At 45.2% G+C, this 15511-nt stretch overlaps 1 protein-coding gene across 4 annotated transcripts in view; it reads left to right on the top strand.

The window, feature by feature from the left end:
- The window catches only part of LDLRAD3 (low density lipoprotein receptor class A domain containing 3), a 136831-nt gene that overhangs the window by 55870 nt on the left and 65450 nt on the right, over window positions 1–15511 (top strand). For all 4 annotated transcript variants that reach the window (XM_084519687.1, XM_084519686.1, XM_084519685.1 and 1 more), the window contains one exon: window positions 5724–5870. In XM_084519687.1, coding sequence (XP_084375813.1) covers window positions 5783–5870 — 88 coding nt within the window. In that variant the 5' untranslated portion in view covers window positions 5724–5782. The remainder of the gene's footprint in view (window positions 1–5723; window positions 5871–15511) is intronic.

Here is a 15511-nt window from a genome sequence, read left to right as displayed (position 1 = left end):
GCTAGAGTCTTGTTTTCATTTGAACAACGGGTAAATTGTAGAGAAGAGGTTGAGTAACCCTGTCACAGACTTTGGGCAACTGCGCTAGTCCTGACTTCGGTATGATCTCAGAAATACAACTCGTCAGTACCTTGGGTTTCACTGAGCTGTTACACCGTGTCGGCCTTAACTTCCCCGGTGTTCCCTCGCTGACCACACACCTTTGCAGCCAGCGAGGTTTGTGCATGTGTGTGTTAGACTGAAGTTGGTATGTGAAACGTAATGTATGGAATTTCTTCATGCTCAGCTTTTGAGTTTCTTTGCTGGATGCATCTGTGTTGGTAGACATCTGCAAAGGAGATGTGGATTTGGCGAGTCAGATGCTTCGTATCAACACGAAGAAGTATGAAAAGATGCATCTGTCCTCACCGCCTAAATCCCCAGAAGCAACTGGACCTGAATGTAAATATTTGTAAATAGTTTTGCAGTCTCTGAAGAAACAAGTCCTGTGATATCCTACCAGGCACTTAGCACTGCTTGTTTGCTGTCTGAGATGACTGAGGAAGATACAAAAACAGCTGTTGGAGTCTGCAGGTATCTTAGAATCAGAGAATATCCCGAGCTGAAAGACCCACAGGGATCATTGAGCCCAGCTCCTGACTCCACAAAGGACCACCTCTAGTTTCTTCCAATAAAAAATAACAAAAAAGCCCACAACAGAATATATATGCCTATGTTAACTAAAAAATAACATTTTTTAAAAAGGTTTGTAACTGTTAAGTCATGAACTGAGGTTTCAATCACAAAAGAGGAAGTTAAAGTGACTCCTGTCGTCTTTAGTTGTGATACTGTTTGCTGGGGAGCAGGTACTGGAGGTGTCTTTTTGATGCCGCCTTGTTGCAAATTCCAGCTACTGACTTGTTCTAGGCTCTTTCTCATGTTGTTTTCACAACATGCCGCAGATCTCAGTGGAGTGAGGACAGATTGCTGATGCGCTGCCATCAAACCTGGTGTGGATTTACACCAGGCAAGGGAGCGATCAGAAAGAAAGGAGGAATTCATTCAAGTATGGAGCGTACTGTGCACCGTGTGCTAGGCAGGTAGTCCTAAGTGCCCATCCAGCATCACAGTTACACGCCAGCCTGGATCCAAACATCTTCGTGTTTGGAAGATTTTGCACAGAGGTCCATTGAAGGTATCCAGGGCGGATTTCCACAACAGGCACGTCAGGGGGTTGGCAGTGGAGTTCATCCACTTCATCCTCAGTGACAGATCTTCTCTGCAAAGAGGCTGAAGTTACTGACATCATGAGGATGCTAAACCCATAAGTGTCTTGTATTTCTTCCTCAAAAGCTCCTTGGCCAGAATGACTGCCTGTTCTTCCTGATTACGCTTTCTGATACAGACACAGCAGTGTTATCAGCAGCGATCTGTTCTGTAATGTGCACTTCTCTGGAGTGCTTTCAGGTAAAGTGTCGTGTTTTTTTTTTTTTGTTTTGGTTTTTTTTTTTTTGGTGAAAGATATCCTTGACTTGCTTTGTTAACGTAGCATGAAGTGTTCAGTGTGACTTGTCCTTTTATTTATTTTTTTTTTTCCTCTGATTCTTGTTTAGCAAGTATTAAATATTTAGATGCCAGCGTTTTTGGAAGTGGCTGCTAAAACAGATTGGCTTTCCTTACTCAGTCCCCTTCAAAGTGAAACACGAGTCCCTGTTTTTTCATTCAGCCCAGATGGTATGCTTTTTAAAGTGAGCAGTGTGCTGCAGTGAAAATGGACTACTTCTTTCCCCCCTTCTTCCCCTCCTCCTTCACTTAACCAAACACATCCGTGCAGCTCATATTTGGGCTGAATTCAAAATTAGTCAGAGAGGCTGCAGGGTAAATATGTCAGCTATTGGAAAGCCAGCTCTGCCAGATTGAAGGAATTTCTGCCCTGCCAACGAGCAGCGTAGCAAGTTGGCTGCACAGAATCTGACATCTCTACAGACCTCACGAGCATCCTGCTTTGGTCCTCCAGAAGAATGGACGAGGTGAGCTAATCCTGCCCCTTCCCTGCAGGTACCTCTGCTCCTCTCCACGTGCTCGTACACTCAGCAAGTGGGGCAGGAGCATCGAGTTCCTGCGGGCTGGGAGGTGATGGCCACATGGAGGATTGCCTTCTGGGCCCTGAGGGCTTTTATATCCCATAGGGGAGGCTTCCAAAGTAAAGGAAGCAAAACGAGCTGTAGGATTTAAGCGGTTCTACGTGTGCCATCGCTCTGACAGTGCTTTATCCACCTTTGTTGGAGAGGGAGTAATGCACGTAGCCAGTTGCTGCGTGCATTGACTGGGACTCTGAAATTGCTCTGTCTGCAACCTGCGACTCCATTCCAGCAGCAGCTGAAGGTTACCTTTTAAGAGAAAGTGCTCGTGCTTTGAAATGGGATCGAGTCAGAGTTCAGCCTTCCCATTCCGCGACAGAGCCTGCGCAGGGCTGTCAGCGAGTAACTTAATCTGCCTGTATCTTTTGTTTCCTGTTTAGTAAAAAGGTTAGTGCTCCATCCTGACTGTAGCAGAACATTCGAGGATATATTTATCGTGTAACAAAGGAAACATAAACAAACAGCTTAATTTTAAACAAAAATTGGTATCTGTTCTTGGCGTGTCCCTTCAGTTCAGTAGGGCTGGAGTACAGCCTTTATTTAAAGGTGTTGATGGCTTTTTTGGGGCATTGTTTCTGGGTTGGAGTCTTTTGCTTTTTGAGACCTAAAACATTCTTCAATGGTTTGGCTCAGTCTACGTTTTTCATTAAAGAAGCACGGAGATGCAGAGACCGTGCTGAAAGCCTTTCAGGCAAGACACAGCAGCAGATCTGCCAGGAGCTGAACTTTGGTTGCTCTGTGTAGGAGGTGTTAGAGGCTTTGGAAATGCATCCCGTTATCACGTTGTCTCAGGAATACCGCGATGTTTAGAGGGGAAGACGGTTTCCTAGCTAGGGCAGGTCCAGACCTGGCATCTGTTGTTAGCTAGCAGCTTGCCCAAGGAGGTCTCGCTGGAGTGTTGACAGCAGGGGTTTCAGTTTGAGAGGTGCAGCTTGCACATGGAAGTGGAGCAGGTTAGGGGAGAGCTGTAGGCAGGAGGATTAGACAAGAAGCTAGCAAAGAGCAACCACACGAATGAGAATGGCACCTTCTGATGGTATGGCCTGAAGGTGCTGCCTCAGTGCTCAGGGTTCGAGAGAACTAAATCCTTGGTGATTCTGAGTTTGCTTGTGGCACTTGAAACACCTTCACTTTACAGCAGAGGTTTAGTCTTGTCAATCTGTATCTGTAGCATTTGCAAACTTGTAAACTTGCTCTGATGGTCACTGTTTTGTCAACTACCTGAGAAATCTGCCGGTGCTACCATACTGACAGGAAAGCTTTTTTTTTTTTTTTTTTTTTTTTTTTAATAGTTGGGAAAGAGCTCTTGGACACGTTACAGCAAAGTTAAGAGTGTGGCACATTGGCTGTGCCTTCCCATGGCAGAGAAAATCCTGATCTCTCCTGTGTCTGGATCTGCTGAAGGCAGCCCTCGCTGTGCAGTGCCGGGGGAGGTTCCTGTGGTTGCAGGCAGACGTGGTGTTAGCATGCTGGGGGTTTGCTAACGGGAGGTTGGGTAATGCCAACAACTTCTTCTGTGCAGCTGCTTGAGAGCGGTGATTTTGGCTGGGTGATTACTTATCAGGTACAGGTCAGTGACACAAAGAAGGATTTGAAAGTTCAAGGCCAGGTTTGAGGAAAACAAAAGCAAAATCCCACCCCACGCTTGTGGGTTGAACGTAAAACTGCAGCATGCTGTTACCGGTGATGCTGTAAGACTGCAGATGCCCAGGGGTTGTTGGTGCTGTATCTGATCAGCATTTCCTTGCAGGACTAGCCAAGGACAAACCATTTTCATTGCTGGTTTAGGGACTGGGGCACGAAGAAGGGCTGGGCACGGCTCTTGCTGTGTTGCTGCTGAGCCGGAGCTGAGTTTCCCCCGTCCTCACCCAGAAGCAGCCTCTCTGCGTCGTGGCACAGAGCAGATCCACTCTTCCTTGGGCAGAAGAGGAGTGATGCAGAGAATGGAAGCGATAAAAGAAAAAAGACACAAAATTGTCAGCTGCGTAGCCCGGGCTTGCTTTTTGCTGGCTTTCGCTGTCTTCCTTCAAGGTGCTAATAGCAGGAGCATTGCACATGGCTCGAGGTGTGTGGCCAGTGGTTAAGGTTGCCACATCTGCCTCGCAAGCCTGTGTTTCCACTTCGCTTCTGAATTACCTTGTCTTTCAACAGCTCGGGGCAAATTTCCATTAAGGTGTCTGCTCTGTGCTGGCAGAGCTTAAAACATCCCAGGAGAGTCAGGCATTTGCAAGGAAGGAAATTTGAAAGGAAATGCGCTGTGTGGGGCAGAACTAGGCATAAAAATACTTTCCGAAGCATTCCTGTCATGCATCTTGTGAAACGGTGATGTAAACCTTAGCAGGGTTGCCTGTGCTAAGGGCAGAGTGTTTCAGTATGCTGGGGGGAGCCGTCTCCACCTGGCTGGGTCCAGAGCTTCGGGAGAGCCTCGTGCTCAGGGGCACGCTGCTTTGGCAGCACATTTCTCCAGGTACCGTCTGCACCAAACCCCTTTCCCTCCGTGCAGGACTGAGCTAGGAGAGGCTCTTCCCTGAACGTGGTGGGGCCAGCAGCCATGAGCTGCCAGGAAGGGTTTTATTTCTGTTTTTTGGTGGTATGTGTACTTGGAGCACACTGCCTGGGACTAGCCTGGGCTGTGGCAGAGGAAGGTGGGAGAAGGACCTTCTTTCTCTCGCCCTCTGCCTTGTCTTGCTGCTTCCCTCCAGGTTGATGGCTTGCGGTGCCATTCGTGCCACAGTTGTTCTGGGAGTGTCAGTCCTCTTGCACAGTCTCCAAGCCCAGCCTGTGTTTTGGCCCTGTGGATGAATCTCTTTGCCTTATTAAAATATTTGTGCCATTAACTTCCTTCCCTGGGGTTTATGTTTCTGTAAGCTGTGTTCCCAAAACAACCAAATTTGGAGGCACGGTAGATGGAAATTACTGGCTGGAGCTGTTACAACATTAAAGGCAAATCTATTCTCTTTATCTCTTGCATCCTTCTGCTATCCCCTCTCTACTTGGCAGCCTCTCTAATGTGCCAGTTGCCTTACTCGCCTGTGGACAGATGTGTGGCAGAGCATTAGGCTAAGACCAAGAAGCTCAGTTCTGACTTTGACCAACAGCCCCATGTTCGAAACTTAATTGGAAAGCTGATATGAATTAGTCAATGTGCTACATAGCTCCTAGCTCTTGGGTAACAACAGCAACAAAAAACAACAAGTAATTCTGCAAGCTAAATGCCCATCTGACAGAAGCACGGGAGAATGGAGCTGATGTCTTGTAGCCTCATCTATTTTACTGAGGAATTAGAGAGCTTTTTTAGCAAGCCACTTTGACCTGAGGATATGCCGAAAGCTAAATAGACGTACCCAGGAAGAAAATAGCAAGAAAGAAATTGGTAAAATGCAGAGTGTGACTGGAGAACCGGTGAAATCACGATTTAAGGAATGAAGTGCTACCAAGTACTGTATTTAGGATGCTGATAGGGTGATAAAACAAGATAGCCGGCATCAAGATTGTTTGCCTGAAGTTTGTTGTACTGCTGATCAACATCTTGCTCTGTCACTGCTTCTGCTGTCTTTTCTGAGTACCCTGTAAAGTTTCTGTTTCTCGTTGTTGTTGTTGCAGAGAGCCAGCTGTTGCCTGGGAATAACTTCACCAATGAATGCAACATTCCTGGAAACTTCATGTGCAGTAACGGGCGCTGCATCCCCGGGGCCTGGCAGTGTGACGGGCTGCCAGACTGCTTCGATGACAGCGATGAGAAGGAATGCCGTAAGTGACCCCTGCTGAGACCTTGGTGTGCCTGACACCACAGGGCTGGCTAGGTACCAGTACTGGTGTGTTTGGTAGCACACATTAAGCAAGCAATGAAGTCACTGCCAGTTTCTTAATTTCTTTATCGTTTGAGGAGATATAAGGCCCTTCCTATTGTTTCTGGTCTTTAAGGTTCTTTAAATTCGCAAATTTTAATTCAGTGCTTGGTAGCGGGTACCTAAAACCCTACTCACAGATGGATACACTGAGACAGACTTGACCTGTGGCTCTTCCAGTGGAAGACTGATGCCCTGTGTGTTTGCAGGGATTCAGCATGAAGGCCCATATAATAAAGACCTTTGTCATGTACTGCTCTAAATTGACCTCCACAACCACCAAGAGAAGTCCCTTTTGTTTCAGATTTTAGCTGTATCCTGTTACTTGTGTTTCACTCCTGTCAAATTGTAATTCCTCGCCCTTTGAAACTTAATAGTAACTTTCTGCAAAATAAAGGGAATGAATTGGCTCATAATGTTTACATGTTTTAATCCTCCCTACAGTGCTTCCAGTTCTAGAGAGCTTAAAAAGGCTTTGTGATTTTATCTCTTTGTTAGCACTAATTAAGTTTTAGTTAGTATTCTGCATCATTTAGTTAGCATGAAACTTTCTGGGCTATGCGGTATATGCAGACAGCAAAATTATGCTGCAGCATAACATCATGATATGAAACCCAGTTGGGAGGGAAAAACCCTCAAATGCCATGTTCTTCTAAAGCGTCTGAGAAGTAAGTTAGTGCTTTTTGTCTAACAAGTGTTGCTCCTTTACGTGTGTGCTTTACAGAGGCTTTTATTAATCTTAAACCTCCTTGAGAACCTTACCTTTCAGCCAACACGCTTCAAGGATGTCGTTAGCTTCACTTGAGGAGCAGAATAAAGAAAGAATAGCTTCTTCCAAATTCAGTTTAAATGCTTGCTTCTTTAATTTGATGCCTTACCTTTAATTCCAATTTTCCATCCCTTTCAAAATAAGGAGTCTTTAATAACCGTGCTGTGGAAATCCACATACATAGTTCTGCTTTAAACCAGCAAGCTTTTTTTCTGCTTCTAAGGCATTAAAAGTATCTGTATAAAATATCTGATCCTTTGTAGTCTTTCTAAAGCATCAGACCTGTGTTGCAACATTGAAGACAGGTTAATTTATTGTTGTTGTAAGGATTGATCAGTTGTGCCTATCTTTTTAAACCCTAGCAGAATTGTTATTAGGGGGAGCTTTGACAAGAATAAAAAATGTCCAGAGTTCAACGTGCACCTTTCGGTCAGATGTTCCTGCTGACAGCAGCTGCGTGACTCGCAGGTTCCTTATTACCTAGCTGTTGAATATGCTGCTGGCATGGCTTTTGGTGTGCTTCTTAAAACGAGCTGAATGAAGGCACTTCTCTGTATTCATAGGATGCAAACCCAGAGGTTTGTCTCTCTCCTAAGAATATTGTCATCCTCTGCCTTGCAGGAATTTCACTTCTCTTTGTTAGACTAGAAAATCATAATAAAAATTTACAGGAATCTTAAGGAAGATTTTCTTAATGAAGACTGGGCTGGACGTTTGCTCATGAATCAGTAATGGGAAAATACTCCTCATGACTCGCTGTTCGAAAGCCTTCTTACCACAATCAGTTGGGTCTAGTGAATTGCAGGCAATACTGAACATAGTAACTGACAATAAAATATAAATAGCTGCAAAATGACAGTTCTTACAAGTTATTCTTGTCATGACAGACTCAAATAAGCCTTACTGATCTAGGTTATGTTGCAACTATGAATTTCTGCGGAATTTTTCTTCTTTGGGTTTTTCATTTAAAGACTATCAACCCACTCGATTGGCTAACAGTTTTCAGGACGAGCATCCTTTTGATCATGCCCAAGTTAATGGAGGTAATTAAGCTGCTCTTTCTTCTTCACATATATCTATCTGCTCTAACTGATCACCTTCATAAATGTAAAATTAGCATGGAAAAGAGACAACAGAGAGCAAGGGATTCATATCCTGTGCTGGCTTGCTGTTAACAGGTCAGATAAGCCAAAACAGAATGGAAATACTGCTCATTTGAATCTCCAAGCAAGAAATTAATATTCATGCAAACAAGGCTCTGTAATGCATCCAGAGAGCTCCAAGCTGCCTGTTTTGCATCTCCTTCCTCTCTGTTGTACCAGGCAGCTTTTAACAGCCCCTGTTTGTGGGGTGCTCCACCAAGTGCCTCCCCAGAGGCATGGTGTGTGTGTTTGCTTTCCTGTTTAGGACCGTGTCAGTGACCACAAGGTTCACAAGAGAAATGATCTCGTCACCAGGGTCCCCTTCGTTGGCAAGTGTGGCAAAGGGGCAAGAACTGTCCCTGGGAGGCAGAATTACGCAGTTATGGAGGAGGCTGGAAAGGCTTCGTGGTGTTAGTTGTTGGCTTATGTCTGAGTTCAGGAGGCTGGTTTTCTGTCTTAAGGATGGATGATCCTTCTAACCTGGGAAATAGCCCATTTTGAATCCCACTAAGGACCTAGACCTCTAGACTTGCTAATAGCCTAAGAGGGTCAATTCGGTCTCTTGTATAAGTGGGTATAGCGGGTGCCGCAAAAAAAGTTTGTGTGGCTTTTATGATGAATTTTGAAAATGGGCCAGCTCTTCTGAGATACTCCTATAGCTGTCACCAACCAGTCTTTTACATGGTGATGGAAATTTGCATCAGCTTCAACAACCCAAAAGTGGTGGTAGAGAGTTTCTAGGTCAGAGCTAAGCACTGAAAGGCATTTTGTTTGGGAAGGGTGGCGGATGAAAAATCACTTATCTCTTCTCCCCTTCTCCAGCCTCTGCCAATCTGAAAAGAGAGGCTCATGGATGAACTGAGGCCGGAAAGGATTCTGGAGGTCTTTTGGTCCAGCTGCCTGCTCAAAGCAGGACTAGTGTGGATGGATCAGAGTCGCTCAGAGCCTTGTCTGCTCCAGTGCTGAGCATCTCCACGGATGGAGAGTCCACAGCCTCACTGGAATCCTGCTCCAGAGTTTGTATATCCATGCTAAGATTTTTTTCTCCCTATAATATATGATCAGAGTGATTGAAGCTGAAGCAAGCAACCTTTAAAGATAAGCAGTGTGGTTAATGTGCAGGTCTGTAGTGTTGGGGAGAGAGAGGGTGTAGGAGCCTAAGAACTGATCCTCTGGGCTGCAGAAACAGCAGTGGGAAATTGAGGAGGTTGGCACTCAGGATGTGAGTGTGTCACGTCTGGCTGTGTCGCTGCACCAGCAGCAGTGGTTAGCAGAGCCAAGTTGCTTAGGAGAGGGCAGCCGTGCCTGAAAGTGCCATTCTAGGATCGCAAGGCTTGAGGGACATGTGTGTTTGTGTGTAGGTAGAAAAGCTTTATTTCACTTTAATTGTTTTAGGCTAGGCTTTGTTACCTTCCTCCTACCAGGATAGGGCTCTGCTTACTACCGCGTACCTTGCGGCAGAAGCAGAGCCCTTTGTTTTCCGCTGAGATGTTGCTTTGCATCAGCTGAGCTGTTGATAGTGGAGACAAAGCCGTAGGAGTTGCATTAGCAGCACGAGATGGCTGAGTTCCCAGTGTGTTACTACCCTGAGCCGTGCTTTAAGCTGCTTTGTCTGTGATTCCTCATCGACTAACTGCTTCACATTTAAAGGCTTTAACCCTGCTTTAAAGTGTCTGTGTGTGAATAGGAGCTTGCTTGCTGGATTCAGACGGTCCTGCAGGCTGATATCTCTGAAGCGAGCTGTGTTTTGGCGTGCCCACGGAGGCAGTTTCACACGTGTGCCGCCAAGTGCGACGTCCTTCCCTCCCTTTTGGGTTGCCGTATGGTTGAACACGGGTGCCCAGCACCATCTGATGAGTTCCATTACCGTGCCATTTCGTTCCGTTTGTTACCCTTTGGAGATGAAAACTTACAACTCTGCAGTTCTGCTTTTTGTTTTCTGCAGCCCTGGTGTGAAAAATGCTGGTCTGGGTGTGGAGGAGTTCTGCAAAAGCAGGATTATCGGCGCTTGGTCCACTCGTGGCTGCCCTTCCCTCTGTTCCACGTGTGCTTTTTCTGTCTGCTGCGTAGAGGACCTTCGCTGTGAACCACGTCACTTTGCTTGTGGGTTTTTTCTTCATCTTCTGCCTTCGCCAGAACCCGTACCATCTGTCGTGTTCCTGGCTTCCTCTCTGCCCTGACCTGTGCTCAGTTTAACACTTCCCATGCCAGCTGTCTGTACACTGTTTGGCACACTGAATATCTTTACTCTTCCTTATGCCATGGTGACTTGGCAGCAGAAAAGCTTCATCCAGTTTTATCCAGGCAGGAGGGTTGAGAAAAGGCATAAGAGGGAGGGAAGAAGCTGAGATAGGGACTTGTAAACGAGAAATGCCTCTCCTTGAAGAGCATCTCTCTGGCTTTTCCTCCAAGCCACTAACTGGGCTTGGAAAGCAACTGACCGTGTCAGTGTAAATGTTCACGAGTATTTCTTGTTCTCAGCAGTGCAAATAACTTCCTTCAGAGCATCTCCCAGAATGGAGAACCTTTTTGTAAGTTGTTCCCCTAGCTCTGCCACTTCTCACCCGTTGGATTGTTGGCTGGCCTGCGACCTCGCGTACTGCTCGTGCAGTTCTCCTCTGAACGCTGGTGGGCTTGTAGTTGCTGCTGCTGGTGCTCTGTAGCTGTGTACGTGATCTGTAACGGTGGCTGAGGCTCCCCTGGACAGGAGCAGAGCCTTTACCAACAGGATTTGCCTGGGGAGCGTGCAGTTGTTGACTGCACAGCTCCTGGATCCCGCTCCGGCTGTATCCCAGGCGTGCATACACCTGGAGCGTAGCGCTGGTGTGGGCCTAGAAGATCCAGAGTTACACGTGAGAGAATCTGAAGAGGAAGAGCCTAGAAATATTTTTGGACGTTTTGAAGCATTTTGAGGTGAACAGAGTATCTGTAATGCTGTCCAATGTTCCTGCGGGGCGAGGCCTCCATCCCACTGCTGGGAGGGTTTTCTCTGGGAGATTGGGGAGTACAATACTGTTCTTAGTTAAGCTCCTAATGTACTCTGTCATCTTTGTTTCCTCCTTTCTTTGCTCTTTTGTACTCCTTTGTATTAGACTATTACAGAAAGAACAATGCAATCACTGAAAACGGCTTTTGTCAGCTAATGAGCAACAGCTAGTGGAGAGATGGCATGTTGCTGCCTTTGTCAGCTAACGAGCAGCAGATGGTGCAGATTCAGAGCATGGCACATCATCCGTGCTAAGTGCCTGGCATGACAGCAGCCAGAATGAGAGGTACCAAATACCCAGAAGTCTAGATTTCTTTTCATCGCTCTTCCAAAAGCCATTTCTTACAAGCCACATCAGTGTGTTCAGCTGCGAGCAAGTCGTGGTGCACAGTGAATACAGTGACCAGCTGTCTTAGTCCGAGGGCTGAAGGCTGTGGGTGGGGGGCTAGAAAAAGGTCTCACACAAGGGCAGCCTCGGGGCAGTGGTTTCTTGTGTTAGGAACTTACATATCTCATGCATTTCTGTTTCCAGTTGCCACTGTTTCTTGAATCAACCATAAAGGCTTTGTTCTGAGAGATGGAGAGCAGTAGGGCATCACTGGTGCTTGTGAGACTGCTGCCAACAGCTTGACCTTTGCAGGCTGCTGGGAGCTGGCCCATGCAGGAACGCCTGGGACTGCGGGAGGAAAAGGCTCAGTTTGTCGCCAGCAGTTCAGCAGCAGCAGATCTTACACTGGTTGTCCTTCAGACAGTTGAGAGTCTTTACATGCAGGTCTTCTCTGTGGGGGAGGGTGTCTTCATTAACTGAAGTGCTTCATGGAAATGGTGAATGTTAACTAGCGTTCCCCAGGCAGGTGTTGAGGCCACCTGCCAAGTGAGCTTCTGCTGAGGGTCCGCCTTGTCTCACCTGATTGCAAAACACATTCGTCTTCAGACACCTTCTTCTTCTTCTTCCTTAAAAAGGAAGTGTTTTCTGGGGGAATGTCTTTGAGCAGTGTGTAGCAGGAGTGTTTTCTTGACCTATTTGTGTTTTTATGATCGTAGCCATACTTTCATTGCTCTTGCAAGCATTTTTAAATCTTTGGCAATAATACTTGAGGTAGCACTGTAGTTACTTGTACACTGCTGGCATGTTGGCATATCAATCCTTTATTTCTTCTTCTCTTGTATGTCTCTTAACCATGTTCTTGCTTTATCCCTGTAGAGTTTGAGTTGTGTGTTTATATATAAACACCGTATATTTTCACACTCCACTCCGTCTATCTTCTCTATATTGGGTATATTTTCAGTTCCATGTAATCTATCTAAACGCACGCAACATTTTATATAAATGTCTTACAGTCTCAGAAGACTTAATGAATCTTTTGGTGTTGTTAGGAGTGGAGTGAGGGGGTGGGAGGTGTGGCACAACGACGCTTGTACGTGTTTCTGTCTGCACTCTCGCTCTTCAGTGACCTTGCATTGGTGGGGAGTTAGGCTGGGTTAGCAGTACAGTGCAATTTGGAAATACAGGCACCAGTAACTGTTTTTAAGTTTCCCAAAGGTTTCCCCTGCGTTTTTGTTGCGACTCCAATTTAAAACCCACCTACGAGACAAATGTTTACTGCTCCCTCTGGTGTTCACTTCCAACGGGTTTCACTGCTCAACGTGTCCAGGAATGGAGTCTCTGCAGGAAAGTGTTCATAACAAACAATTATCCACAACCATGTGTAAGACAGATAAAGTCTTTTTGTAAGAATGCTGAAGGAAACCCACACTCTGCAATTAACAGCCCAAGTTTCCTAGATTATGTGCTGGATCTTTTCCTGTGCTCTGAAACCTTTTCAGTTGGAAAACCGAAAATCTTGCAGAACAAAGGCAGGTTTGTGCAGTTTTCATCTTCAGACCGGCGCTTCAGATGTATGTTGACTGACTTAATTACATTCAGCTTCAACAAGAGGTAGTTTATGAAGAACTGTGGGTGTTAAAAGCTAAATGATGTCAGAGGGATGGAAGGTTTTTTTCCTCTTCAAAAAGCCTGCTGAAACTGAAGTCATAACTGATGAAGGTGCTCTGCGGTTGTGCAAGCCCAGCGCAGGCAGCAGTAGGAAGGAGGAGGACTGAGTGAGAACTGTACCAGCATAAAACACGTGTCATGCGCGTGGAAGCCTCAGGTTGGCATGGTCAAACTCCTTGTCCTGCCCTCTTGCTGATGCAGGGTAGGTTTCAGAAGAGGCCCTTTAGATGATTTTTGCTTCTCACTGCTTTTAAAAAAAAAAAAGTTTCATGGGGTTTACTCTTGAGATTAGGAGCATGCTTCAAATCTCTTCTATGGGAAGCTTACACACTGGAATTACATTAAGGCACATTATGTACTCGTGTTTTTCCCTGTGTAAGTCTCAAAATTAAAATGGCGAGATGGATTGAATTTACTAATAAAGGGTCATTGCTCTTGACCCAAATCTTTCTGGTGACAGTCTGGATATATGTGTTTGTCCTCACCTCTCCTTACGCTTTGCTGTGAGAGCAGTCATATTCATGACATCCACAGTGCTAAGAATAAGTAAGCAAATCTACTAGCCTCTTTAAAAGATGGAGAGAAAAGGTCTTGTGGAGAATAGTGGGTTCTGCGATCTCTATAAGCTCTTTAATGGCTGCTTATTACCATCCTACAATTATTACAGCTGCAGTTGTTTTGCTTGGGGTTTAGCCACTCAGCAGAGTCAGCCTGATGAATGGCTTTCATGTAAAGGAACAAAGGGCACAAAATAACTCTGGCTGCTATCCTTTTAAATACCAGGCTTTAGGCTCAACGAGCAGAGCTCAGTGCACTGGAGAATGAGCTGCAGCATTTTGTTAATAAGAAATGTCTGCCCAGTTCAGAATTAAGATCAGTAAGCTCTAGGGATTGTCCAAACCAGCCGAGATCTCCTAGAAATGCAGCAGCAGGCCAAGAGTCTTGAGTAGGTTTAATCCTACCCATCTGTAAAGGCTACTGACTTGGTGGTGTTTAATATATCAGTAGTCACCACAAAGCTACTCATAAGGCATCAGCTAAAGCTTGGTGTTAACTAAGGGTAATGCCTCAGAGAAGGAGGAGGAGAGATACTTTCAAGAGACACCTTTGGATCCCTAGGAGTAAGATCCAGCGGTGCATGCCTTCAGCACCTTCTTGGACATCATCTCACCTGCTGCAGTCTCTTGCTGCTGGCCAGGTGCACTTTTAGCTTTGAAAGGTTTCCATGGGTGGTTTCTGATAAATTGAGATTCTCTCTTGCTAGCTAACGGCTTATAATAGCGTGAGCTAATTAGTTGTGACGTGTGTCGTATTGAAGCTCATGACATTTTGGAAAAGATGGATAACAAATAATTGATACTTACAGGTAAGTGATTTAGCAACCTGTCACTTTTAAAAATGGAGCTTCAGCATGAAAATCACTGTGACGCTTATGAGGATTTTATCTTAAGAGTCTGACGCGATGCAGAAGTATTAGAGCTGGGCTTGTGCTCTGTAGTTCTTCAAGCCCATACCCGCCACTTCAGGAGGTGTGGAGTGGCTGTGACATGGCTCGTGGTGCTAACAGGAGGCTTAGGTGGCTGCGACCTTCAGGCGTTGTTTGTGTGCAGTTCTGGAGATGGTGACGAGCCTCTGCTGTAAGTGAATGTGTCCAGAGACAGCTGAACGGCTGATCTGTGTAAGCGAGGTAGCAGAGAAGTACTGGCTGATGTAAAGTACTCTGCAGTCCCCCATGAGCATGAAGGAGGATGGTATAAGAAGCAAGATAAAGACATAGAGATAAATATAAAAGCAGTATGTTAAAATAACTAATATGATTACAGGAACTACAAGACTTCAAAACTCAGTGTTCCTGCTAATAAAAGACATGTGAAATAGTAGAAGTATGAAGTGCTTCTTTTCTTTTTTTTCCTCTGAGAGAATGATCTGGGAATTTAACTTTCCATATAAGCTGGACTAACAGTCTACCATTGTGGTCTCCTACTTTTCCATTCCATTTCTGTAATAAAGCCGATAAGTATTCTTTTTTTCCTTGACTACTTAATTTTTTTTTGAAAATGTGGGATGAGAAAATGTAACATCAGGACCAGAATGAGTGAAGAGAGCTTGCAAACTGGAAAGCTCGTGCCAGTCACAGTAAAAAAAAAAAATAAAATAAAAAAAAAAAGCTGCAGCCAAAGTAGATTGTGTATTTATGTTAATGGAGTAACCATTGTCATGCACTAGTTTTCCAGGCTGACAGATATTGTGCAAACAACAATCTTACAAAACTATACAAAAACAATCTTTAGTGGCCCAGTTCTTATTTACAGTCCCGTAATAACGTGTGTAAAAGGCTAATGAATCTAACGTATTGCTGAATAACTAGAATATATAGCAGGAAGTTAGGAGTTCTGAAAAAGCACTTGTGCATATATATGCACAGAAAACCTCTGTCTTAAGATCAATGAGTGCTTTTAGGCGTCCTTGTATTTTTATTTATGCTTCCTGGTTGACCTGACATATTTGTTGCTTGATGCTAGTGCACCACCTGCAAATAATTTTCAGATACACCTCTGGGTTCCCAGACCCAGGAAAAACTTCTGGAGATCCAGGAAGGAAACCAAATCTCCTAAAGAAACCCGGCTTCAGAGGCAGAACACAAGGCTTA

This window comes from Aythya ferina (genome assembly GCF_964211825.1).
Source record: "Aythya ferina genome assembly, chromosome: 5".
Lineage (NCBI taxonomy): Eukaryota > Metazoa > Chordata > Aves > Anseriformes > Anatidae > Aythya > Aythya ferina.
This window is presented reverse-complemented; position numbering and strand designations above follow the sequence as displayed.